Here is a 26,731-nt window from a genome sequence, read left to right on the forward strand (position 1 = left end):
TTCTTCTGCCAAACCCGGTGAGAAACCTTCCCGCCCTGAGAAGACAAAGGAAGAGCCGAGACGCCTTCCACCGTGTCGAGTCGGGGATCCGGTTCGGTGGGTCAAACTGACCTGGGCTTCCGAACGAAAGAGAGAGAGAGTGAACGAGACGGGACGTTGTTGGGGCTCCTGCTGTCCAAATAAAGCGGGAAGGACGTCAGGCAAAAGGTGGCTCACGGTGGTGTAGATAGTGCTGCGACCGGTCGCCATTCGTTAGCACGTCGCTAAGGACGTACCGAGAAGACGCGCGTGCCAGAACGAGTGTGCTGTGCGTGTATGAAGCCGGCGTGTTGTTTTGGTCTAATCGGTTCTGTGTGTCTATGCCCGTTTTGCAGAAGATTCCTCCTGCGAGCGTGATTCGGTGTGACGGTGACATCGGGGAACGTTGTCATCCGCAAGCGTTAGCTATTCGTCAGTGGGGCACCTGTCCCCTTGGGTGTGTGATAAACGAGTGAAGAAGTGTCCGAGAGTGTGTGTGTGTGTGTGAGTGTTGGATAATCACTTCACTTAAGCAGCGGAGATGGGCAAAATCTCCGGAAGTCACTGTCTCGTCCTTGGCTGCCGTAACCGGCAGCTGCTCAACCAGGCCAACACGCGTTCCTACTTCCGCTTTCCGCGAGATGCCGACCTGTAAGTAGTAGCTAGTGCTGAAGTCCCACACTCCGTATCTGGGTTCTGCGCCGCAGTGTTCTTCAGATCTCCCAAGAATATTCAGTGTCGTTCAAGGTTTTTAGAGCTGCCTTTAATCTCTGTCCGGGCATGCTGAGTGAGATATCAGGTTAAATGAATTAAAGGACCCGTATCTTGGCCTCTTCCGTAATATTCTTCAGTTTCCCGAAGAATATCAGTATTATTCAAGGATTTTGGAGTTGCATTTCCAAATCTGGGTCTGTGTACAGGTTGAATGAATAAAAGAACATCCAAAAATCGGTACTTCAGACCGACTAAAGGCGACCGGATGCGTCAGCCAGTCGCAACCCCACGACCGTCGATGGCCGGATGTGAGCGAGTTTTGCTTCTTCATCCACTCCTTCCCTCCTTCCTTTTTCCGGGCCGGGACTTGCTTCCAGCCTGGTCGGGATCAGCTCACCCCGGCAACAACCGAATGGATGAATTTCCACCTGGCAGTCGGCCTGACGATGTTCGGGATGTAAAGGGAAGCGCTAGGGCCGGCCGTACCAGCCCGGTACGGGTAGGTCTCCGGCTTTCCCAAATCCCAAAACAAAAACAAAAAAACAAGCGACCGAAACGTACGGTGCAAGTCCTTTCCCTCTGCGCTGTGAAGGCCCCGAACATCTAAGGGGTGGTTGTCCAGCAGGCACCACAAAGGGGCCGATTGGGTAGCGGAACACACACACACGCAACAACTGGCATGCAAGAAAGAAAACGGTATCCCGAACCGATGATCCTTGGTGTGGCCCTGCGGCGAAGAAAGTGGAAAACGGGAAGGGGACGACGCTGGCACGCTGGCCCGTCCGTGGGGTGGGGGGAGGAGGTGCAGCAAGCAAAATGGAGGAAAGCCAAATACCAAGGGTGGAAATAAACGGACAAGGCGGGCGGCAACGGGACGGGCGCGCGCGCGGCGGAGGCTGGCGAAACGAGCCGAAAGGAGGTTGGAAAAAGGACCATCTGCCGTCATCATCGCCGGGCCCGACGTCGTCGTCGTCGTCGTGGTTGAAGTTTCGTAGCCGTCGCACCGGCATATGGGCATGGGCACTTGGGTCTTGGAGTTCCTCCCTCTCTTCCAAAGGGCTCACGGACTGACGGAGTTTTTTTTTTTTGTTTTGGTGTGTGTTGGTTTTCGGTTTTGCCGACCCGCTTCGCTGCTGGTGGTGCTGCTATTGATGTTACCGTACCGTCCTCTTGTTGTGGGCCTTTTTTTTTGTTTTTGGGACACAGAAAACGCTCGCCCGCCGGTGCTGGTGGAAAGCGAACCCATCCGTTCCTCCCCCGGGTGTACACCCGGCCGCACGCTCGATTGGGTCACCTTCAACCCAGCGCACAACGCTTGGGCAATCGGTTCGGTTTTTGGGCTTTTCTCGGGGACTTTTGCGTGTGTGTGTGTGTGGTAGTGCCGTTCCACGCGGGGTGTGTAACCGTGCTTCCCGTCCCCACCCGGTCGCCATGATGATGAAACCCATCGGACGGACGGAGGCCTTGGGAATGCTTTCCCCGTGGATTTTGAGCTGATGTGTGTCTTTGTGTGTTTGTGTTCCGGTGGCCATCGTTTCGAGGGGTGAAATACCCAACTCGATGATTGCTTCTGAGCTGTCCACCTCTCTCTCTCTCTCTCGCGCGGCGGTACGTTGGTTTCAATTTATACGCTGGCAGCTGCGTGGCGTTTGCGAAGTTTTCGACGATGTGGTGCTCCGCATCAAGCGCGTGGGATGGCTTGGGTTTCCCTGCCGAACGGTTCACTGACGGCCATTCCAAATTCTAACCAACCGGCCAACCGGTGGGGATACAAGTCGTCCATTTTTTTTTTGTATTTGGTGCTTAAGAGCAGCAAAAAAAAAAAACTCTTTTGTTTGGAGGACGTTTTTTTTTTGGGAGTGTCCAGGGTGCGTGCTGGAAAAGGGATGCCATTTTAAAGAGGCGCTTGATCCGTTTTTTTGTGTGAAGGTAATGATTTCTGCTTTGACTACTATCGACCTAAAGTTGTTTAAAAATTCCCCAAACTGGATTGTTGTCCAGAGGGTGAGGAATTCTGGTCGAACTCCTTTGTGAAAGTGTGAGGAATTTTGGTCTAATCGCCTCCAAGCGCCTCCTGTTGATATCATCCCAATTTGCTCAATTGCTCACATCTAGAATCGATCATTCGAGATCGTCTAGGGGTGGATTTGGTCTGACGCTGGAACGCCTCCCAGTAGACCGGTGCGGTGACAGGTGCGGAAGACAGGATCGCATCCGAAAACCTTGCCGAACTGCCACGGTATGCTGCACACAGCTGGCAGCTGTACGAACAACAGGAGGAAAGGAGGGCCGAGAGAGCAAAAAAAAAAACCAACCAAAACCCCCCCCCCCAAAACTGTGCTCGGCGTGGATAAAATCAACCGACCGGACGAACTTGGCTCTCGGGGCGGTCGGTTGCTAGCTGCCTGCACTGGTGGTTGCTGCTGCTGGGCTGCGCGCTAGTGTGCGTTAGCCGCCCGATGGTGATGATCACTGCCAGCCAACTTCCTGCCCTGTCCCGCGGCGCTTCCGCCCCGCCCGCACCGCGTGCACGACGAAACTTGACCGACCGACCGCCGCCGCCGTTGGCATCATCATCATCCCCCCCGTCATTTGCTGCTGCTGCCCAGTGGCTGCGCGATCGCAACGACAGTGTCGCGCTGTGTGCGGTGCCGTGTACCGCGGACACTCGGTGTGTTGGTGTGCATCCGGCAATGATGATGATGATGGTCGCTCTCCGGGTTGTGCGCGGCGCACGACTAGCAGCTTGGGTGTTGTTGCACGCGCATCCGCTAACACAGAAACCGCTCGACAAAAAAAAAACCCCGCGCAGAAGCGGAAGAGCGGAAAGGGTGCGGGCGGGTGAGCGAGGGTGGTGCCTCACATCCTCCCCGTCCGAGTTTCCTTTGCGCCTACAGAGACAGTGAAGCGCGGAGGGCTATATGGTAGGTGGTTTTTCCCAATCAACGCAATGTTTTCGCTTTCGGTCGGCGGGACCGCAGGAACTTGCTGATGATGGCGATGGCGATGATGATGATGGTGTGCCGCATCACCAGCAGCGCGACAAATGACACGGACAAATGAGTAAAGGGGGGGAGGAGGAAGGTAAGCGTTACGGAAGCAGTGGGAGAGGTGGGAGGGGGGGTTGGGAGGTAGTCGACGGTGAGCGGACGGTACCACCATCACGAAACCGCGCTCCGGTTCGCTCGAATCGAACTCGAGAATCCACATCCATTCGTAATCGCCCGCCGCAACCCCCCCCCCCCCCCTCCCCCTCCCCTTCCTCTCCCCCCTCCTGCCCCCCACAAACAACAGTGCCGTCCGTCCGCCTTCATCATCGGTAGCTGATATCACGCGTTTAACACTCCTCCCTCCCCCTCCTCCCCCCCCCCCCCCTCCCCTCACCCCTCTCCATCCAGCTCCAGTGCGCTCCATCCAGCGCTTGAAGTGGATCTGGCAGTAGCGGCAGTGCCTCACAAACAACCAGCTAACCACACATTCCCAAGTTCGCCGCGCCGGCACTGCGATCGAGCGGGCGATGTTGTTGTTGGTCGCTTGCCAACTCCAACCGGGCGCGAGTGCGAGCGAGAGGGCAAGCGAGCACCAGTGCGTGCACCAGTGTACGCTCACAGAGCGGTCGCCGTACGCCACCAGCTCCAGCTCCCGCACGAGGGTCGGGAGGGGCAACGAAGCAACAGGGGGAAGGGTGATGGAGGCAGCACGTTTTGGAGCCATCGGCGAGAAAAAAAAAACCTTTATGAGGGTGCCCTACTGGCACGGAGCTCTACGTGTGTGTGTGTGTGTGTGTGTGCCGCGCACGTCGCTTTGGAACTTCCCAGCGAGAAGCCCCACGAAACGGTGGTGGTGCTGTTGGACGGAAGCGAATTCGGGGCGTTGAGAGGGAAGGGTGACGGTGGGGGGTGGCAAGGGCGAGATCAGTACACCAACAACGACACACTGCTGCGCGAGGCGATGGCAGTTCGATGGGGAGGTGGCTGGAAACGGTTTTGCCCCAGTGCAGCAGTTAAGTACACGGCGTGCTCACGTGTGGTGGTTGGGGAGGGGGGGAATGGGGGGGGAGTACGAAAAACTTACCGGAGGAGTCGCTTGTCCACAGCTCCATCACCCGCGCCGCACACTGTTGATGACTTCTGACCGTGGGCCCTGTAGCAAGGCCATCGGGGGGGCATATCGGGGGCTTCAGCTAGCATCAGAACACCATTCGGGCCGACGTTAGTTTACTGGGTGGAGGAGTGATCCCACTGGAGGAGATCCAAAAAAAAAACCACCCCCCTGATGATGATAATAACACTAGCTCACTGATGAGGCTTGTTTTTTTTTTTGGCCAAAAATGCCTACAATTCTACCTCATTCGGCACGATCATCATACGGTTCACAAGCGTCGCCAGAGCAACGGTGCCTGATCCGGTTTTTTATTCGCTGGCCACCGTATCAGCAAACGATGCGTTATCACACGTACACCCCGCCGTTTGATTGTGTGCCATCCCGTACACGAGTGCCAAAAACACGAGCCCGTTGTGGCGGACTTTCGGCCACCCTTTGCTCATTTTCCCCTCCAGCTGTGGGGTGACTGGGGTTACGGGTACGGGGCGGGAAGCGCCGTGGACGGAAGGCAGTTTTTTTTTTTTTGTTTGGGTTGCCCTGTTGCTTATCGGATCGGTTTGGTGGAGTATTGAGTATCGCACATTGCAAAACTCACCGTCACTTCCAGGAAAAGCTTACGATCTTTATCGGAGCCGTGCCGTTCCGGGAAACCTTTGGCGCGCAGGGTCTTATACCTGGCGAGGTCTCCGGGTTTCCCTTTGCCGCAGTAAAGCGTTAGCCGGGGGCCCGGTCGTGGCTATGTTTGGAGTTTTGTTGGGTTAGGGATAAATCGAATGAATCATGGTCCGAAAATGGGGTAGATCGGCGCTATAAGCCAGTTTTTTTGTATGCGTTTTGACGTTTCCAGGCTTGTGCGCTTACAGCTCGCCATATAAATGGCAAGCCAAGTTAAGCCTAGGAAAGAAGGATTAGATTGGTTTCTCGATGAAAGTACCCAAGGACCCAAAACCCAAACTCGACAAATGTCAAAACAAAAAAAATTGCTAGCTGATCTGAGCCAGGTTAGGCCATGTTTCCCGTGTGCGAGAAATGTAAACAATTTTATTTTTAACAAAAACAACTGAAAATGGATTATTTTATTGATCAGACTTGTATATTATTTCAAATGCATTGAAATTAAAATTAAATTTCTAAACTTTAATCGATTTTTCTCAAATTTTAGTTTACAAAAATGATCCCTTGTGTCATTCTTTATGTCAAAATACTGTGTCATTTACGAATCTGTACAGAATGATACAGCCCGGTACCTGGATTATTTGGCAGAAACAGGCTTTAGGCTTAAGCTTTCTAACTTTTGGTATGATCTACCCCAATATTGGAGCCCCCCGGCACGCCTTTTCGGGGTGCCTTGCTTTCCGTTACAAATTCCTCAACGGGTGCACCCGGGACGGTCAGTTCGTTTATCTCGGCAATCCGTAACGCTTCACGGAATCAATTACCCCCCACACAGTAACAGCCCAATACCATCACCATAATCCAATGGGTTTGTGTGCATCCCACCGGTGGTTTATTATCGTCTGACCGAAGGGGTAGGGTTTTCTAACGTCCGCCGTGCGGCGGAACCCGCGGACAGTTTTATGTGTGTGCCCCTAAGATTCATTGGTGGGACGTGCCGTGTTGAGCATTTGCCAATTGCTAATGCCCCCTCCGGGTCCCATCCTCCTGGCGGATGGCGGGTTGGTAGGAAGATGACTCAGACGCACGTTCCGATCCCACGCACCCCCGGACGACCATTTTCCCAACTATTGGCTGTGGTGTGGGACCCGATCGGGGTGATTAATACTTTGCCTATGGGCCCGTACGGTCTTCGCCTGTATACATCCCGGCCTTTTTTTTTGAGGAGGGCCCTTAAAATAGGGTGTTTAATCGCGCCATCTTTACGAGCAAACAAGCCAACCCCAAAGGGAAAGGTGAAGGTCAGCTGGAGAGTTTGGGCAATTGGAAGAATCCGCCGCAGTACAATGTTGCGCGTTGAGTCACTTCATACACGGACCGCAAAAGACATCAACCTCGCCACGTTGATAAGCATTATCTGTGGGGTTTTGCGTGCACGGACTCGAATGCTGCCAATCTTTCGTGATGGATCGGCGAAGTAATGCAACAAAACTCGCCCGGCAAAATTGTGTCGAAAACGTCACAGTGTCACGATGCCGGGGGAAAATGCGAGTTTGCGAAAGCCTTCTCCAGAGCAGGAGAAGGAGACAACATCCTGCACGCATTCCCTTTGCGAAAGGTAGCCCTTCACGGGCCCAAGAGGAGAGGATCGATTAAACTTCAGCTGCTGGTGGCTACGGACAGGTGTTGCTGAGCTCTCGGTCCCCTCTTGGGGGGGGAGGAGGAACCTTCAGGCTACGGAGAAGGAGGAGGAGGAGGAGGAGGAGTAGGTAAAGAAACCCAACGACTTGCCTACGTGCCCTTTCGGTGTTACGCGCGACGAAGCCCCGGCAAGGCGATGGTTCGCCGTTCGCCACGTCGCCCTGGTGCCAGCTGGCAAGCAACGAGATGAGACCCACTGCATTCCCCTTTGGTGGTGGTGGTGGTACGTAAATTGAAGATAGCGAACCAAACGCACCATCGACCAAACGCACCCCGACATATGTCGTCCGAGCGCTTTACTGGTGCACAGCGGGCAGAAACGAAACCCTGCAGCCCCGGTCTCGGTTAACTTGCTCCGCTTAAAGCTTGATGTTCGTTTGCGGCAGGACGTTTTTTCAACACCCCCTCCCCCCACCGGTGGTTTCTTGTGGCGTTGCTTTGGGGTAGCCTTGCCCAGGAAAGCCCAGCTATCAACCTTCTGCGTGGTAAATAGGGGTCGATTTGGAGAGTTTTGTACCCCCTGGTTTATGTCTTGCTTGGGAAGTCCTGGCACACCCGCCGGTACTGGCTCGGCGACTTGGCATTGGCTGACGATCTGAAAGAGCGCAACCGAGCGGGAGAGAGAGACAAACTCCAATAATAATCAACGAAGCATGAGCAGCGAGGGGGTTAATCAGAAGCTGGCTGGCATGCACTGCTGCTGGTGGACAACGCAAAGGGAAGGTTTTCTCCATGGGCATGAACTGACGACAGCTGCCGTGCCGGTTGCCTCTTGGTGTGCGTGCCCGCACATGCCGGGGAGCGAGAACGTTCGGTAAGGGGGCTGCCAAGCACGAAAGATGATGCACCGGGGACGGGCATCACACCGGGCGCAAGAAGTTTGCTTAAAACGAAAGACGAAAATGAAGAACCGCCGCCGAACAAAAAACACAGCACAGCCGCCACTCCAACAACACGGGCATGCTGCAACGCCGGACGACAACCGACCGAGTGGGGGTTGGGTTGGGAAGGGTAGGGCGCATGGCTCAGTGCGCATGTGTGTGGTACAACCGCGATCGAGGAGGATCGCCGGCCACCGCGAGAAAAATGAAACCTTCACCAACGCACCACGCGCCCGTCCGCCGCATCGCACCTTCCCTTGCGATCGCTGCGCACACGGCGATGGATCGCGCGAATGTCCGGCCGGTTTTGTCCTTCATCGATTCCGTGGCACACGGCCACACACTGGTGATGTATTTGGAGAGCCTTTTTTTTAATGTTTTGGAGTGGAGCGACTCGCACGAGGAGAAACCTTGAACTGTGCGGGCAGGAATTTCGTCCGGTTGTGGAGCCGAAAAAGATTTTCGGATCGTGGAGCATTGCATCCCCGATCATCTACCGAGCACACAATCCTCACAGACGAGTCACCAACTCCGAGGCCAGGGTTTTCGGGTGTGTGCGGAGCATCCTCTGGAGCATCTTCGGTGGAAGGTATTGGTGATGTATAGGCCGCACCGCGACGCAAACCGCGTCCAGTTTCGTGTTCCGAGATGGCGAGCGCTGTACGGCGGGTCTCCCCCTGTCACGAGCCGCACATACACCACGGTCGCCCGCATCGCGAAGGGGGGGGGGGGCTGGGCGTTCCAACGATTTTTCTTATCGGTCGCCAGGTCCGAACGTTCCCGGACGTGCGCAGCAATCACCGCCCCGTCTGTGTATGTGAGCTTATTCCCCTCGCTTGTTGTTTCTGCGATTCCTCCCCCCTCCCGGCCCGGGTTGTTATATCTCCCCTGTAACGGGGTGGGAAGGTCCGGCAATTGGTGGCGACGGTGTGCTCGACGGTCCGTAATCGCCTGTTCGAAACCGAAAACCCACCCAAAACATTGCCCATTCCCTTCTGCACCCGGCGCGCGCTGTGTGGGAGAGAAGAAGCCACAATGCGCCGCTACCCATCGCCCCCCCCCCCCCCCCATCAACCCAGCGTTCCGCCCCCCGAACGGTGTGTGGCGTGTGACGGCGGCTGCTACCCCAATCGAGCCAACGCTGCGACCCTGGTGTGTGCTGTTCGCTCGGGTTCGGCCACTCTTGTTTGGCTCGCTGGGTAACGGCGTGGGGTGTCAGTTTCGGTGTGTGGCATTCGCTTTTTTTTTTCTTCTGCCACTGGTTGCCACCAGTTCGCTTCACACCAACCCTCCGCCTGCAGCAGCCGCGCTAACTGTGTCGCGCTTGTAACCGCCCGTGTGACGCGACCCCAACCCCCTTCGGCCCGTCGTAGTCCCCTTTGGGGGGTTTATTTTTTTGCTGCTGCCGCTGCCGCCTTGTGGCTGTGTAACATCATTGGCAAACTGTGCAGCGCGCGCACAGTGCACAGGCCCAGGCCCAGGCAGAGAACCGTCGTCCGTCATCGTCGGTCATTGTGCCCCATTCCGAGCAATCACCAACCCGTAACCCCAGCCCTCTCCCACCTCCCCCCTCCCTTCAGTTCCATTCCACTTCCAGCTGCGCCTTCTTCTCCCCCCCCCCCCACCACCCCCCTCCTTTCCCAACAACACCCGTGCAGCGATCGAGAGCTCGTGCGCTCGTGCGTTAGTACATTCGGTCGGTGGCGACTTTTGCCCGCTGTGTGGTGCGCTGTTTGGCGTCATTGTCGCACCGCGCGGTACTCGTCGCTAGCCAAAGCGAATCGAACCCCCTTCCACCCCCCCCACGAGTGCCCGAGAGAGCTCGCTGGGTGTGTGCGGCTGTATGTGTGATGTTGGATTTTTTCATTGGCGATGATTACGACATTCTTTTCACTCAACTCTCGGCGACACGAGCCAACGCGAGAAGATCCCTAGCGGTAGTGATTACCGCCCAGGGTTCGACCCAACCTCGGTCCAACTCGATCGCGCACACCAGGTTTCGCGTTGAACACTCGTCCACACGCACAGACGCACGGTGGCCGGACGTGGTAACTAGAAATTCTGGGATGCGCACTCGTCTAGACGACTCTCGCAGGGGTTGGCCTTGGTAAAGCTTCCGAAGCACCCTGGAGCAGCTCGGGAATCTGGGAGTTACCGTACCGCTGCTAATTGCTCACTCGTCGCACTCTACCTGTCCTGATTCCCGGATTGCAACCAGGGTAGATGGTCTTCCATCTACTCCCTGATACCAGGGTAGATGGTCTTCCACAGCGTGATCAATAGGTTGGAATACAATTTCAAACTGTTGCTGGGTTTTTGCTATTCGAAGCTATGTTTCTATGGAACGATTACAACATCTCTTTAGAAGAAAAAAACCCAATACTTCGAATTCCTTCACGAGCTAGCTCCCGTGTTGATCGAGCCAGAAGCAAGCGACCAGCTCGACTCGTCCAAGATTCGAGAACGATCGCCTTGAGCTGGTGCAAATCGATGCCCTAGAATACGTTGAGAACCGACATCATACAGGAAAACAAACAAAAAGTCGTTAGAATTCAAAACCGGGGAGCTGGGAGTTCACAAAGTTGTGTCCAAAAACGTCGGCTAAATCGTTGAGAAACAAGGTTTGGACTAGATTCTCGGTTGTTCTGATGCACCGTCCAGCAGGAACACGTAGTTCTCATCTCCTTGGAGGTTTTAAAGTCTAGAGACAACAACCTTCGGCGTTGTTTTTCCAAGAATACCAAGCGGGATGTCCGCGTTTTGGAGACCATCACCTTCAAAACATTACGGACGATGCATTTGGGGAAGCGTGGGATGGATCGTATGGGATTAAGAAATGATATTCCGTGTCGGAGTCTATCCTTGTCTAAGAATATGAACTCCACAAGAACAACTCAGAATTTCAGAACAGAATATGCCGATTGGTAGCGGCGCCAGTGTTCACACGACAAGACCTTCCCAAAATCCCATCTAGACCAATCTTCCGGACAGGCCTCTCTGGACTTCTTGAGGTTGTCAGTGTGTAAATCACAATCTCCTAGATACGCCACAAACGAAGATTAGGTTTCTGGTGACATTAAAGTGCGTTGTACTCTTCTACTCTCTACTTGTACAAACTCCTCAATGATACTAATTCGTGTGTTAATTCCTCTCCGTTTGTTTGCTTCTCTTCCTTCCATGTCCGGCACGACCTGCAGCTGCAAGAAGTGGGTCGACTTTTGCAACCGTCCGGAGCTGTACAAAAAGTACGACGAGAACGGGCCCGAATATCTCTACAAAAGCTCCCGCATCTGCTCGGACCACTTCCAGCCGACGGATTTCAACAATCCCAACCTCTTCAGCCAAGGGTAAGTTCCTGCCAGCATCGCACGGGGTGGAATCCTTGGACGTGGTGCGCACCAAACAGGGATGCTTGGTCCGCGCTTAAGGTTTGAAGGGGAACCCCGCGAGGACCCAATGGGCAAGGGACCGATCCCGCCAGCAGGGAACCTTGGGTTTTTTCGTTGGAAAACCTTAGCTTTTTTTTGTCGTTTTGTGTACCAGATTGGTGTATTTTTGTTGCTGTTGTGTGTGTGCGTGTGTGCGTTAGCCTTCTCCGTCTTCACCGCACTCTCAGCATATGCGGGAGTTTCTTGCTCGCACACACACACACACCGCTCGTGGACCGGATTTGGTGTGGAACGATTACCGACGAGGGCGCTTGTACGGCGGCAACTGGACGAGGGCAACCGGACCTCTGATGACCGGACGCGGTTGGTAACGCTGATGACGATGACGGGGCGCTGATGATGCGTTGTGGACCTTTGGACCGGCTGCGTGGTGCTGCGCTTTCTGAACCGTCCACCGTGGAAGAAGACGAAAAACAAAAACACCACCTCGAGAAGGACGGTATTGCGCACATCTCGGTTTCGCTTGCCCTCCGGATCTTTCGAGCGGGGGGAGGAGGGGGTTGCTTATTCGCTGCAGCACCCAATGTGCTGTGGTGTGTGTGTGTGTGCGTAGTTGGCTCGGGGGTTTCTGAGTTTGCTGTTGCCATTGGTATTCCTTGGTCGGTGATCAAAATCCGATGGCCTTCTCGTGCGCGCTCGAAGGTACAGCGCTTCTGGGGCTTTTTAGTCGAGTTGGCAGAAATTCTCTAAAACCGCTCTATCTCCCCTTTTTAACCCAACGCATCCCCCCCTCCCCCGGCATGTGTATGGGGACTTGTCGGTACTGTTTTTTTGTCGTTGCCGTTACCAGTCCGCCTCATCAAGTAGGGGAACACTGTGCTGCGAAGACCCCTGCGAGTGATAAAACAGACCAACCGAGAGTGAACTGCGCCGGGCCAGCATGCGGCCCCCATATCGTGGTCGTTTGTGGTCTTGTGCGGAACCTTACAACAGTTTTGTTTTTTTTGGTTGGTTGGTGCCTTTCTTCTGTGCACTTCTCTTACCTCGCGCTAAGTGTTTATTTATTTGCTACCTGCCCCGTGTCTTCTTACGAGATGCTGCAACAAACCAGCAACAACAAAACAAAAAACACCCAATTCCTCCCCATAACCGCGAAGGGTATTCGGAGGAGACTGGTTTCGGTTTTTGCTCATCCTCCTCGGAAGACGCAGACTCCCTCCGCGTACTGTTATTTTTTTTTCTGGTTGGTGGACCACAACGAACAAAAAAAAAAAACCGACACACCTTCATTCGGTGTCGGTCACTCGGTGAGAGAAGGCATGAAGGTACACCCGATCGGTCGCCGTGGTCGTCGCAAAAATCGTCGACACTTCCCAACACACATGCCCAAGTGCCGTCAACACGGGCCGCCTCTACCACTCATCATTATCTCCCGGAGGTGTATCGATGCGTGGAGGGGGAGGGGGGAGGGGGGGGGGGTCTGTATAGGTGGAGGACGCACCAGTTCGCTCCCCCAAAAAAGTCACACCGAAGAAAAGATGTGTGTGGGGATTTCTTTTTCTTCCACCGTTCAGGTGGAGCTTCACCGCCGTTCAGCACTGGGTCGCAGTTGATGATGTTGACGTCGCCGCCGTCATCTCCGCCGGGCGTAACGCGCGTGCACACCGCTGTGGCGAGATCAGCCAGTGGTGGTGAGGTGCCCAACCAAAAGAATAAGAAAACGGTGCGCGCAAGGGAAGAAAAAAAAAAGCACGGCAAGGCACAACGCGCGCATATCGACAGCCCAGCGACAGGCAGACCGGCAGAGGGCAGGTGTGTTAGTGGAGGAAGCACCTTACCACCAAAAAAAAAAAACGAAACGAGCTGGCATGCTCTGGGAGTGGTGGCAAGAATAAGAGAGACCGTGAGCGCCCGCTCGTCCCGCCAACGCCCCGCTGGTCTTCCATATGCCAATGAAAATAACTTACCGCGGTTAGCGCGGCGGCACCGGATCATTGGCGATAGGTTCCATTCGACGCAACTCCAACCCCCGGGATTGAGAGGGGAGAGGGAGGTTTGAGGGTTTTTTTTTCGTCGTAAAATAACTTCGTGTGTAGGGAACGAATTTGGAGGCACTCGGTGCGCGACCCGTCCGAACCGACCGGTCCGATGGGCGAAGGAGAACTTAATGGTAATCGATTTCCTTGACTCTTTCTTGAACCCACCCCGCCTGCCGCCTGCCCACGGGAGTGGAGTTGCAGTGCCGGGTAGGGGGTTTGTCTCTATCCCGGGTGCTTCACTGCCTTCGCCTGTTGGCAGGGGTGAGGATGTTTACCGGCGAGAGACTAATTTACTCGACCTCACCGGACGGGTGTGCGGGCCAGTACCTCGAGAAGTGTGTTCGGCTGCGGGGAGGAAAAAAAGTTCGTATCCCTACAATGATAAGGAAGAAGTACCTTGATGTCCCTTTTTTCCGGTGCCTTCGTTTGCACCGGAGTTCAAATTACAGGGTTTCACGATTGAGGGGATATTGCGAGCTCGCCTTACGGAATAAACAAACAAACAAACAAATAAGACACAACAAACAAACAAATAAAGCATAAACGTATAAGATCAACCGAAAGATTGATAGTGAAACAAACAAACAAAACTTTACTGAATCGCACAAAATTAGATATGGAATCGCTTGCACAATTTAGTGAATGGTGTTTACGTATAGGCGGGTTCAAGAGTTCACATATGAGATATAAAATTTTGTACAAATTATGTATAGAACATTAATTAAAAATTAGTTTATACTGTTAAACAAATACTTTTACTTGATTTCCAACGAATTTAATCCTCAAAAATTCATTTTATATCTCAACTCTTGAACCCATCGATGTATAAATCGACAACTGATATTCCATTCGCCAAACAGTGCACGCGATTCCGTATGAGATTTTTTGTGCATCAGTAAAGTGTTTCACTATCAATGTTGCCGTTTATCTTATTGCTCGATTCAGTAAGCTGGGCTCGCCATATCCTATCTATTGTAAAAACCCTGCAACCTTCCTGTTGGCCGGGAGGGTTTTCGCCCCCGGACTGCAAAGGAAGGCAGCACCCACGCACCAACTCTCGGAACGCAGTGAATTTCTTGTGGAACTTTTTGCCAGTTTGCCAGTTATTCTCCCTCTCCCTCCACCACCCTTTGCGGAGTACGGATCCGCATCCGTGTTTTTTTTTTTTTCGGCACAAAAACCCTGTCTTCCCATGCGGCGGGTTTTTTTTTCGCACTTCACCGGCAAACCGTTGTTCGGCTTTTGTGACGCAGGGTACCGTCGAAAAGCGTGTACAGTTCTACCTTTGCGCGTCAATGTCAAATCGGTTGTCCCCTAAAGAGCCTCGGTCTCTCGGCAGCGTTCTCTTCAACGCATCCGCCAAAGACGAACCCCCCCCCCCCCTTCCCTCCTCCACCACCCTCCCGTGATTTCAACTCCAGGTATCTGTGTAACTTGGCTTGACACACACACGCGGACAATACCGCGCGGCGAACCCTGCTGGCCTCGAACCTCGCGCGCACACACTCCCAAAGCGCAGAAGGTGTGCGAGCGCGCTCACTTTGCCACCACCGGGGGCCCAGGTCGACCCGAAGCCGAAGGATTTGAAGGTTGGTTGGCTGGTTGGCACCGGTTTCGCTTCGGTTCTTCCAACACGGGCATTGCCAACGTACCCTTTTCGACACTGTTCCTTTACCTGCGCTCGCTTACACACGCTCGGCATCTCCCTCTCTCTCTCTCTCGTTCGGTTTGGCTTCCTACCTGAAGTTAGTGATGGCCTCCGCTTTACCCAACGGTCATACCGGTGTGCCTCCGGTAGGCTCAAATCGATACCGAAAACTCGGCGCTGCGTGACACAACAGGCAGGCAAGCCGTGGTGCGCGCGTGTGTTGGAGAGTCCGACGGTATTGTACGTTGGTCACCTGGTCCATCCGCCGCTTCGGTGGGTCTATCGGGAACGGACGCGTTCGCACATAGTTGCCATTCGCCCGAGATGCCTGTGCGTGTGTCCTCTATCTATCATTCACGTGGTACCCCTTCGGACCATCGTTTTTCATCCTTGGTATATTCTTCAAGCTCGGTTTTTTTTGCCTTCTACTCAGCTTCATTTCTTCTCGGGTGTTTTTTTTTTTTATTTTGTTGGTCTCCGGGCAAGTCGACTGCTGAGGAGATCCGGGAGAGTTTTCGGTAGTGCAAGAAGCGAAACAAACAAACAAACAAACAAAAAAACACTTTAACATAACCAACTAGCAGCAAAAATCCTAACGACGTTTCTTCTTCTTCTTCTTTTTGTTTCTTTCATTTTTCTCACACCTCGCGCACCCCCAAAATGGCCTCGCATTGTGGCGGATGATGATGTCCTTTGTCTTGGCATGGATGGACACAAAAAAACACCGAAACCAAAAACCCGGTATGGAAACGACGAATTTTTGATGGCTGGGCCCACATTGGTGAACTGACGTCATGGCGCGAACTGCGTCCCCAATCGTGTGTATCCGGTGGGGACTGACAAAATCTGGCACGAACGCTCATTAACACCTTGCCGCGGTTCGTCGTTCTCGGCTGCATTAAACCGTGTGTGTTTTTTTGTGTACTGTTGTTGTAGGCTCAAGAAAGGCTCTATTCCCTCGGTAAACCCAGCGAGCCACGAAACGAAACCGAACGGTGGCAATGGCGGTACTGGGGGTGGTGGTGGTGGCGGAAGTGGCAGCAGCAACGGCGCCGGCTCACCGATCGATGAGAAGCTGCTATCGGCCGTGGCCTCGATCCCGAATCTACACCCCAACCTGTCGCTCATGATGGCGGCGGTCGCTGCCGCGGCCCAGTCCCAGTCGAACGCCAACCACCTGCTCAGCAGTCTACCGAACCTCAAACGATCCGTCGCGGCCATGAGCGGTGGCACCATGGTGGCAGCGAGTCAGGCGGGCGGCGGCACCACCACCACAACGCCCGTTTCGTCGAAGCGCAACCGGGCGGTGCCGCCACTGGCCGCACCGACCGGTGCACTTGCCAACCTCATCCAGCGCCAGCAACAAATTAAGGAGCAGCAGCTGAAGGACCAGCAGCGGAAGGCGGCCGCCCTTGCTGCCGGTGGACTCGTCAACGGGCAGGTGTCAATCACGCCGGCCATCATCGGTGCCGTTACGTCACCGAACAGCAGCAACAATGGTCCGATCTCGCTGGTGACGACGAAGAAATCCAGTGCCAACAGCCACAACAACAATAATAACAACAACGCGACCAATCACAACCACAACCACCACGGCAAGCTGAACAGCAGCAGCGGGCGTGTAGGGCGATTAGACCAGCAGCATCGGGACCATAGCGAGTATGGGTTGAACATGGTCGACATGGATATGACCGGTGGAGGTAGGTTCCCGGCAGTTGACCAGCGGCGTGATTTGTTATCACAGAACAATTCCCGTTTATTGCGAAATCCGCGTACCCTGTACGTAGTACCGTAGCATCTAAGCGTTTCGTGGAACGATTATAGCGCATGGACTGAATCATTGAGCCCTGCGAAGATCTACGGTTGTAGTAGCACTCGCACATGGAAATTGAGCTACAATATTAGCGGAGATATCTATGGGTTCCCCTCGGCAGCAGCATAAATGTTAAGCTGGTGAGAATTAATGCACGCAATCAGTCAGGCTACGGGTGCCAGATAACTGGCTAGATTACGTACGTATATGGTGGCTTTGGTTTCCGATCGACTAAACGACCGTTGTCACCATCAAGGTCAGGCGCGCTATGTGTGTGCCATTTCAACATCGCATCTAAACAGCGCCACGCTCCAAACAACACACAGCCACTAATGAAGCTGGCGACTCCACCGCTACCATCGGTGCACCACCGAGTTCCCGGAGACTTCTTCGTGCCTCCACATACGCCGAAGATCACTTCGCTGAAAGCTTCGATGCTTCGTTCTTCTTTTTTACGCCTCACTGGCGGGGGAAGATATGTGAGGTCTTCGGGATGTTTTTTTGTTCACCTCCGCAACTGGTGTACAACCGCGTCGGACACGGAGCAACTCCACTGCAGTAACTGCGCCAATCAGAAGAAGATGTACGCGTTTTTGCACGTTTCTGCTGCTTGTGTGTCGGCCTCTTCTGTGTTTATGCGCGGGGAAAACCCCGTGATCGTGATAATGGTTCCGTGCGTCGAATGTCACGGATGGGAGGTGAAGTGAGCGCACGACGGGGATGGTGACGAGGACGAGAAGCAGAAAATGGAGGAATGGATTTGGAACTCAAAAGCTCCGAGGTGTGTGTTGTGATCATTAGTGGTTCAGATCCTTCATGGTGAAGAGATGATCCAAGGAAGTTGTTGCATTGTTGAGATATCTCGTCTTCTTTATCGGCGCAACCACCTCAGGAGATCAAGAGAGGCCTGCCCCATTTCTGGCTTTCTTTGACTTTATTTACCCCTTAGTACCGGTTGGGATTTTGGTCCGGTCCTGTCCTGTGAAGACTCGCGCAGCTACCAAATACACCACCGAGCCGGTTCAATTGTTGAGAGATATCTCGTAGTAATCTTGTAGTGGGTCACTCAGTCACTGATTGTGGAAGTAATGGAAGTACTCGAAATATCCAACAATGTAATACATTAAATACAGTCAAGTCTCTTTAACCTGCTGCAGGGACCGCTATCTTGCAGCTTTGGGAAACAAACACAATGGAATGGTTTACCATTTATATATGCCAAAAGTCTTCAATCATACTCTGTAAACGTAGCGATTACGAGCTGTCATTGGCAACCCCCAAAACACGACTACTTTAGAGAGTCATTGGTGTACAAACATCATGTGCATCTTAGAGAAAGTGATGTTAAGGAAACTTTACGGCTTTGAGAGACATACAATGTATTTTATATGAAGGGATTGTCAAAAATGTTCATCTTAAGGAGATTTGCTATCTTTGAGAGATTTTACCTTAGGGAGACTTGACTGTATTTAAATTTATTTTTTAAGAACACTGTCTCCTGTTATCGAACGCGTGTACATCGGGTTACTGCTGATATTGGACATTGACATGAAGTTGCTTGCACTCCAACACAGATTTTCCCCACTTTGCAAGCAACTAGTGCGATGTCTCACGCGTCGTATAACTACCAAACACACTGGTGCGGTACTTCCATGTGCCCCTAAACGTATCCGGTCAATAATACACAAGGCCCCACGCAACCACCAAGGTCGCGTATATAGCATACTCCTTTGCTACTAACGTTCATTCACAAAAACGTGTACGATTTGTCTAGAGGAGCATAAATAGTGGATATAGGAGCCGGGTGTATCTACGGGAAGGGCGGGATTCTAATCGCTAACATCTGGCCGGTAGTATTGTTAAAGTGCGCGAGAAAGAGAGTGAGAGTGGACATTTTCTACATCATTTTCCTGTTTTTCACTGTGCGCTGTGTGTGTGTGTGAATTTTCTCAACCATGTGATAAACGAGCCGACCGAACGAAGCAGCGGCACAGAGAGAGAGAGAGAGAGAGAGAGAGCAGAAAGAAAAGCGCATGGTCGCTGGTGACATCGCCGCCTACGAGACGACGTTGTTCGGTTGTGTGTGCGCAAGTGTTCGTCAGAATTCTTTTAGGCCGAAGGTGAACTAGCTGTTCCAACTGTTGCGTTTTCCTGCCACGCAGGCGGACGCGCGGGTTCTTTAAACTCGAAGAGGAATTTTCTCTAAACTCTTTTGGCGGCCTCCCCCCCCCCCCCCCCCCCATGTGTGAGCGGTGGTTCGATATGCAGCAGTCAAATCGCCCCATTCAACACGTGGCCGGTGAGACGACGCCATGTGTGTGTGTGAAGGAGAAGATTTGAATTGAAAGATGCAAAGTTGAAATTCCACCTCCAACAGTGGAGATCCCTTCAAGGACGTGATCCGTTTCGCATGATCAGTCATCTTTCGGCAGAAGAAGCTTTCGTTTACGCGAAAGCAGAAGCTTGGTCGGTTTATTTCAATCCGCGGCTTTGTTTTATCAAAACATGACCTACATAAACAACAATGGCTCCCTTGCCACAAGTAGCGCGCCAGCAGACGGGACTGTGTGTGTGTGTGTTTTTTTTGTCTTTCTTTCTTTCCTCTCCTTTATCTGTCTAGTCGTTTGGGGTGTCGCCGGGGACGCGAAACCCCGGGAGACCATCCCGGCCCGGAGGAGTTCGGAAGGGAGGGCTCTGGGTAGCCACGCATGTGCAATCGCGTCTTGACACCCCAAAGTTGAAGTCGTCATCGTCCACCCTCCACCCCGCCGTTCCAGGCCGATCCCGATTTCATACACTGGTCCCGTCGTGTGAAGGGGGGTTGTGGGAATCCGAATGGACTCTCCGTTCTCTTTTTGTCGCTCTCTCGCTGTGATACAACCGTACGTATGTAGGTGTTGCACATCGGGTAAAAGAAGTCGTGCGATGTTACCACACCATATGCGGGACGGTTTCGCATCGCACCCATTAGCGATACGCCCGTGTCCATCCCTCGCCGAAGGGTGACAAAGGTGGCCAACCGTAGCGAGAGCGCGTGTGTGTTTGTGCGTCGTCTCCCGCGTGAGGCTTCCTTCTTACTCGCTGCGTTGTGCTGTGGATGTCGCTATGGCCGTCTGTACGGGGCCCGGTCAACCGGGTATGTATGTGAAGGTCACAAACAGTGGGACTCGTTTTAATCCTCCCACCTGACGTGAATGCAAATGCTGTATGTGTGTGTGTGTGTGTGTGATGCTGAATTGGAGAACCTTTTGCTTGAGAGTATTTGACCGGAGATACTGGTTGAATTTTCAAGTCATTTGTATGCATCGGTTTTGTATGATAACAGGTTAAAGCTCTGGTATGTAAATCTGATCTGAGCTTTAATTCTAAATCGGATTGGCCTGTTTTGGACTGATGCTGACTTCCATTCTAGGCCTTCGATTAGTAAGATGAGATCGATCCGATAAGGTCAAAAGTTAGTCCTAACCGAAATTGACGCACTACTGCAACTTCAAGTGCACTTCTCTTGGAAGTTTGACATCCAGAACTCGCATTGCTGACACAGTCTTATCAATGATGATATCCTGAAAATGTTTTCATGAAGGTTCTCGGAGGATTTTCGATCATTAAAAATCTGTCAAAACTCGGGAATTCGTCCCCGCCATGAAGACTCAGTAAGCTATTATTAGTCTTCTTCGAATGACCGGGGCTCTCGGTGGGACTTTGAAATTACTCATAGGTAAACAGTCAATTCTGCGTACGATATGTTCAAGAAGTCATCAAGTCAAACCTTGGCTACGGCCCGCAACTCATAATGTACTATTTGTTACTGATCCCACCAGCCTCTTAAAGTCACTCTGAGGGATTTTTTTAAACGGCCAGGGTTTTCTGTGGGACTTGAATTACTTATAGCTAAAGAGAGAATTCTCCGCTCGATAGGTTCAAGAAGTCATTAAATCAACCGTTGGCCCACAACTCATAATACACTATTTGTAACTGATCCCACCAGACTAATGTTAAAACGTGTGCTTCAAGAGATGCTTCTGCCAACTCCAATCCGCTTCTCGTGTACGTATTAGTCATAACCGTCCCTGATAACCGTCTTATCGTCTCTGCTTCTTCTCCGTTGGAAGGAGGGGGCGCAACATAACTACCTTTTTTTTTAATTAAAAACCCGTGCACGTGTTCATTCGGCAGACGACGCCTTTAAGCCGGGTGTTAATCTCTGTGTATTGTGATTATGGGCATTTGTTTTGATGTGCAGTGTGTGAGCGCAAAGGTCATCGCATGTATTTTTTTTACGACATTCTCGGCTGACCTAGAGCGGGACATGGTAGTGGTTTGGCGAAAAAAAAATAAATAGGTGCAGGGGGTGAAAAGAATGTTTGGGACAGAAACAGAAAACCTAAACGTCATACCACCCTCTCCACGTGGGGTGAAAGGTGTAGATGCGCGAGCATTATTGGAGCTTCTTTTAAAGTCCACATAACTCGATTTTATAAATGCATAAGGGGACACAAAGAGATGTGTGTGTGTGTGTGTGTGTGGGAGAGAGAGAAAAAAGAAAGAGATGAGGCGAAGAATGTATGCGAAAATAGAAAATACATGCGGTCGTGTGAAAGAAGTAAGAAAATACGGGACACACACGAGGCGCGCGGGGTGGCGTTTGCGCAGAAACAGCCACAACATTTGCACACGCACTTTTTTCTGCTTCTTACAGTTTATGCTCTTTCTCTCTCTTCTAACCGAAACTCGATTATACACATGTGCCAGTGTGTTTTCTACCACCTGTTCGGGGGGTAGTTTAGCTCTATCACTCTCACTCACTCTCTCTCTCTCTCTCGTTGTAGCATAAAGAAAATGAAAATAGTTCAAAACAAAACATGATCCCAGAGTAAAAAGGCCGCATGTGCTCGGTGTACGGTCTTATCAGATGGCAAACAAGGAGAGTGAACGCACACAACCCCACGTAACAGACGTCACCCCCTGGCTGTGTGTGTGCGTGGGGGGGAGGGTCTTTGTTGAATGAATGAAAGTGAAGTGGCGTCCTAAGACGACGACAGGCACAAATTGGCGAAAACACCACCATTGCCGATTGCCGGTAAACAAATGGAATCGAAATATGGAGCACAAAGGGGTTGACAGTCCCCACACCCGCTCGCCCTGCCTGAGGGAGGGCAATGGAGTGTTAGTATGACGTTGCCGGTTGTTTTGACGTGCGTGTGTACTACCTTTCTTTTTCCGATTGCACCGTTTGTATTGTGTCCCTGGCCTTTTCATGACACACATAATGCTAATGTATGTCCAACCACCACGGTTCAATACACTCTTCGCCGGTGGTGGGGTGAAGGGGAAGGGAGGAAGGGGGAGGGGTGGGGGTGAGATGAAAGGTGGCCGGTTTGTTGTGTGTGTCTTTTTTTTAATTCCTCAACACTCCCCACATCTATTGTTCTCTCACTCTCTCTTTCTCGCTCTTTCTTTTATTCGCTCTGGTTTGATTTATTTATTTTGAACCACAACATAAAACGAAAATGAAAGTATATGCAGTTGGCGCGTGCCCTTCTTTTTTTTTTTATTAATCAACAGCTTAAATTCTCTCCGCTTCAACACGCGGCCAGCATTGCTTAAGAGGCTAGGGCAGGAAAGAAACGCACGAGGCCCAAGAAAGAGACAGACGATGGTTCGTTGTGTTGTTTTGTTTTGATTCATGGGTTTCCCACTTTTATTACGCGTGGACTTTGCTACTCGTCTTTTACCTACTTTTGGTCCGCACTATGACGATTATCATCATTCATCACCACCATCATCGTCGTCGTGGTTTGGTGTTTGCTAATCAATTCTTCCGACCACGTGATTGTTTTGTTTTGTTTTCTCTTGCTTTGCTTGTTTTGTTTGCTACTTTTGCTCGTTCTTTTATGTTGCTTTTCTTTGCTTCTCTCACCTTTTCGTTCTACTTTGCTTCTTCTCGTTTGCTTTTCTTCTTTACTTACGTTTATTGTTTTTCATTACTTACTATACCCGGTTTTGTGGTTCTGTTTGAGAGTTTCACTTTTTTTCTTTTCGCTATTCCCTCTGTTGAATGGACCCTGTTGGGGTCTTGGTTCTATTCGCCTTGTACTTCATGTGCCAAGTCGCACCGCTAGACGTAACGTTCACGCGCGATGGTAAAAGCGGAGTGCAGAAGGGCACAAGTGTGGGCATCGTCGACACGTGACGTCGTTTTCCATACTGCTGCCCGATGCCATTCGGTGCCTTGGTCTAACTAATCACGATCAAGTCCACGGTCACTCGCCAGCAAACGGCAGCACCAGCGGTTTTAACACGCAAAGAGAACCGGTTTCTGTTTCTTCGCGCATTTGACCTTGACGGGGGTCGAAGGAAAGGGCATAATGGGTGACAGGGGGAGGGAGAAGTGCTCGTGGAAGGTGGCCGCGGGTGGGGAGTAGCATAACGGAGCGGCAATGTGTTTCCTTTTTCAATATTTCCAACAACCGCACCGTCGTTAGGAATGGTGGTGTCGGGTAGGTTAATATTAGCCATCGAATGCACCACCACCACACAAACGCACGCAGTCACTCGCTCAGCATTGGCCGAGCAAGTATGGTGCGCGAATTGCATCGAGCATAAAAACATGTTTCGCTGCTTTTTTTTTCCTATTCCTATCGCCGCAAATATTTCCTCCGTTCGTTCGCTCGGCGGGTAAACAAATACCGAAACGAAAACAGGTGGAAACCTGTTCTATTGCGGTGTTTACTATGCTTTGCTTTTAGAAAGGGAAAGAAAATGGAACAAAAATTGCATGTCCCCACACACACACACACACTCGATCACACCATTATGTAAGGAGGTTCCCTTTTCGAACGTGTACTACTGCTGCGCCCCGGTCACTTCAGTCACGATCGTTGTCAAGTCCGCGTTTTCTTAACTAACCGGAGGCAATTATCTGCCGATCGACCGATGTTGATTAAGCGTGGGAAATGCGAAAACCTCAGCTCAACTCAAGCTGTCTGCTTCCTTGGCGATGTTATCACACGGAGTCGCCTTTCTGTCGCGTTATCCGTCACCGCAAACATTGTCCAACCGCAACGAAAGCCCATTGACCCACGACATCTCGGCTGGGGCTGTTGCTTAGAAGAAAGCAAAAGAGCTGGAGCTGTGTTATCGGAAAGACTATTCCGGGAACTCGCCGAAAACCTTGACATTATGACGCGTGGTAATGAAGTGTGGAAGGCTGGGGGGAGGAGCAGGGGGGAGGGGGGGGGGATAGGCTGGAGATAATAAAATGACAGCGACCAATCAGCGGAATTTACGCCAAACGCTTCAAAACACACTGTCCCGCCGACGAAATGATGAAAAGGATCGATTTATTGACTTTCACGGGGTGTGTGGACACTTTGGGGCTACGATGATTCACCTCTTTCGCATTTCAAATTCCACCGACTTAAGGAGATCCAGAAAGGTAAAGGTTTCAATTCTGAAAGACATCGGAGCAGTTGGTTGAAGCCGTTTAATTGAAAGTCACAGTTATTGGAATTAATTCTTCCGTTTAAGATAACAACGATTTCACGCAACTTACGTACTTACTTATCAGACGCTTCGCGGTCTTGACCTGCTGCTGGAGTTCTCTTGTCTCGCTTATGGTGGAGCGCCGTCGTCTGCCTTTCTGGTAAACGTATGAACACTATCACTCCATCTCAATTTGGGCCTTCCACGCCTCTGCTGTCTCCATGTAGACGACCTAGAAGGACTTTACGGGTTGGGTAGTCCGGTGTCATTTTCATGACGTGACCAACCCACAGGAGCACGCCGAGTCTAATCCACTGTACGACAGTGAATTCGTCGTGCAGCTCGTCGAGCTCATCATTGTAGCAGCACCTCCAATGTCCTTCCACACATTTGGGACCCAAAAATCCTTCTGATCCATCTCCCTCCCGAAAGGCCGGCTAAGAGGGTTTCGTCAGTTCTGGACAAAGTCCATGTCTATATAGGTTCTACATAGCGACAGGTGTTTTAAGTAAAGAGGTTTCTTCAGACTGTAACAAGACCGGTGGACAGCCAGTTCTTCGGCGCATATCTCAACATCAATGTTGTCGTCGGTGCTGTCTTTTGACCGAAGATAGATGAAATTTTGGACGATTACGAAAGAGCGCTCCCCTATCTGAACGTTACACCTGTGTAAGCTAGGAATTGTTGGCAGGGCCGCTGGTGGTGCCACCATCTACTGAGGTTTGGGTTCCGTCCATAACAAGCACATGATTCCTATATCGAAGACACTTAAGCGTCTTCTTGAACAGCTAGTGTCCGAAGCTATCTAAAGCTCTAAAAGGACAGTTAAACGTGTTCTTGCCCGTTTCAATGTCTAATGTTGAAGCAAATAGTGAAGTGAACAGAAGATCTTCAAAGTTCTATCAAACTCTATCAGGCATTTGATCTTGTGCTGGTCCAACTTAGACTAGGATTCCGTAGTAGATCTTTGTAGCTCACACTATTTAAACCTGATTGAAAGATTGTTGCATCAAGTTCTCGATAGTTCAAGTTGATTGAAGGTCATCGCTAACCCATAAAGTCGTTACTGGCTGGTTCTCAAAACTATCGTGGCATATTCCATTTGACTAAAACCTCTTCTATCTTCCTTTTGTACCTCCAATCCACATCCAGAATCGTCCGAAGGTGACTCGAGCTATCAAAATTCGGCCGACGAAGACTACGCGTACCATCAGAAGCTGAAGGTTGCGAAGGTGGAGGCGGTCATACCACCGTCCCTCAAGTCGCAGCTCACGGTAACACCGGCCGGGACCAACCATCACAGCATCACCACCACCTCCACCCCGAACATCAACAACAACAGCATCCACAACGTGAACGCGAACGGTAGCGGCGTGGAGGAGATCAACATCGACTACAAGGAGAAGTACGAGCAAACGCTAAAGGAGCTGTTCGCCTGCCGGAAGATCGTGAAGAACCAGAACAAAGCGATCCAGCAGCAGCAGGGTGAGATCGATTTCCTGAACCAGCTGCTGAAGGAGAAATGATCCGAAATGGACAGCGGACGGTGCCGGATTGACCGTAACAATACCTGTGGTGCGAACGTGGACGGCAGTGTCCTGTTGGCCTGCTAGGGAATCTAAGGGTAAGCTAGGCACCGTTGTAGTTGCGTTGCCCACAAGCGGACAACAGTCTTTAGTTACCTTCTCTCATCATCACCTCGGGTTTCGATAAGTAAATTAGGACGAACACATTCCAACCGAATCCTTTCAAGAAGGTGGTGTGCGTGACACAGAAATAAAACAGATACTAGAATTAAACGGAAGGCGTGCGCGTGCGGTTGAGGTTAAGTAGTTAATATACCCCCTGCACCAGGTGTACATAGAAGCGATGGGGAGGGGGTTGGGAGGAGGGGTTGGGTAGAAGCGTTTTAGTAAGGTATGTGGGCATTTAGGGGATTAGCGGAAGAGAACCATGACACGTATGTGGTTCCGAAGGGTCCAGTTTGCTGTATGCATATGAGCCATAGGCGCTCGTTTCATCACTGAGTCGATGTGTTAGAAGCAACGATATGAAATAATTTAACTATATTTTTAACGGTGATTCGCGTGAAATGGGAAGAATTTTTTAAGTAAAAATCAACAAGTGGTCAGTACTGTTTACCAGCCAACTGTAGGCCCAGTAGAAAGAGGGTAAAGTTGTGTGTTAGCCAACGGGTGGGCGTTTGCCGAAGGAAGTTGCTTAGGTGGGCGCCAAACTAGAGAATAATTTACAAGGTACACCTCCCAGCTATGTAAGATATTCGATCAATTACGGTGAAAGATAGGAGCAGTTTACAGCAGCAA

General features: G+C 51.6%; 1 protein-coding gene across 1 annotated transcript; it reads left to right on the plus strand.

The window, feature by feature from the left end:
* The first annotated feature begins 559 nt into the window (after positions 1 to 559).
* LOC128714809 (rho GTPase-activating protein gacZ-like) lies at positions 560 to 25,933 on the plus strand. Its single transcript, XM_053809688.1, has 4 exons — positions 560 to 669; positions 11,231 to 11,380; positions 16,046 to 16,809; positions 25,560 to 25,933. Exons 1-4 carry the CDS (start codon positions 560 to 562, stop codon positions 25,931 to 25,933), a joined length of 1,398 nt encoding a protein of 465 aa, XP_053665663.1.
* Positions 25,934 to 26,731: the final 798 nt, after the last annotated feature.

Source organism: Anopheles marshallii, chromosome 3, assembly GCF_943734725.1.
Source record: "Anopheles marshallii chromosome 3, idAnoMarsDA_429_01, whole genome shotgun sequence".
In the NCBI taxonomy this organism is placed as follows: domain Eukaryota; kingdom Metazoa; phylum Arthropoda; class Insecta; order Diptera; family Culicidae; genus Anopheles; species Anopheles marshallii.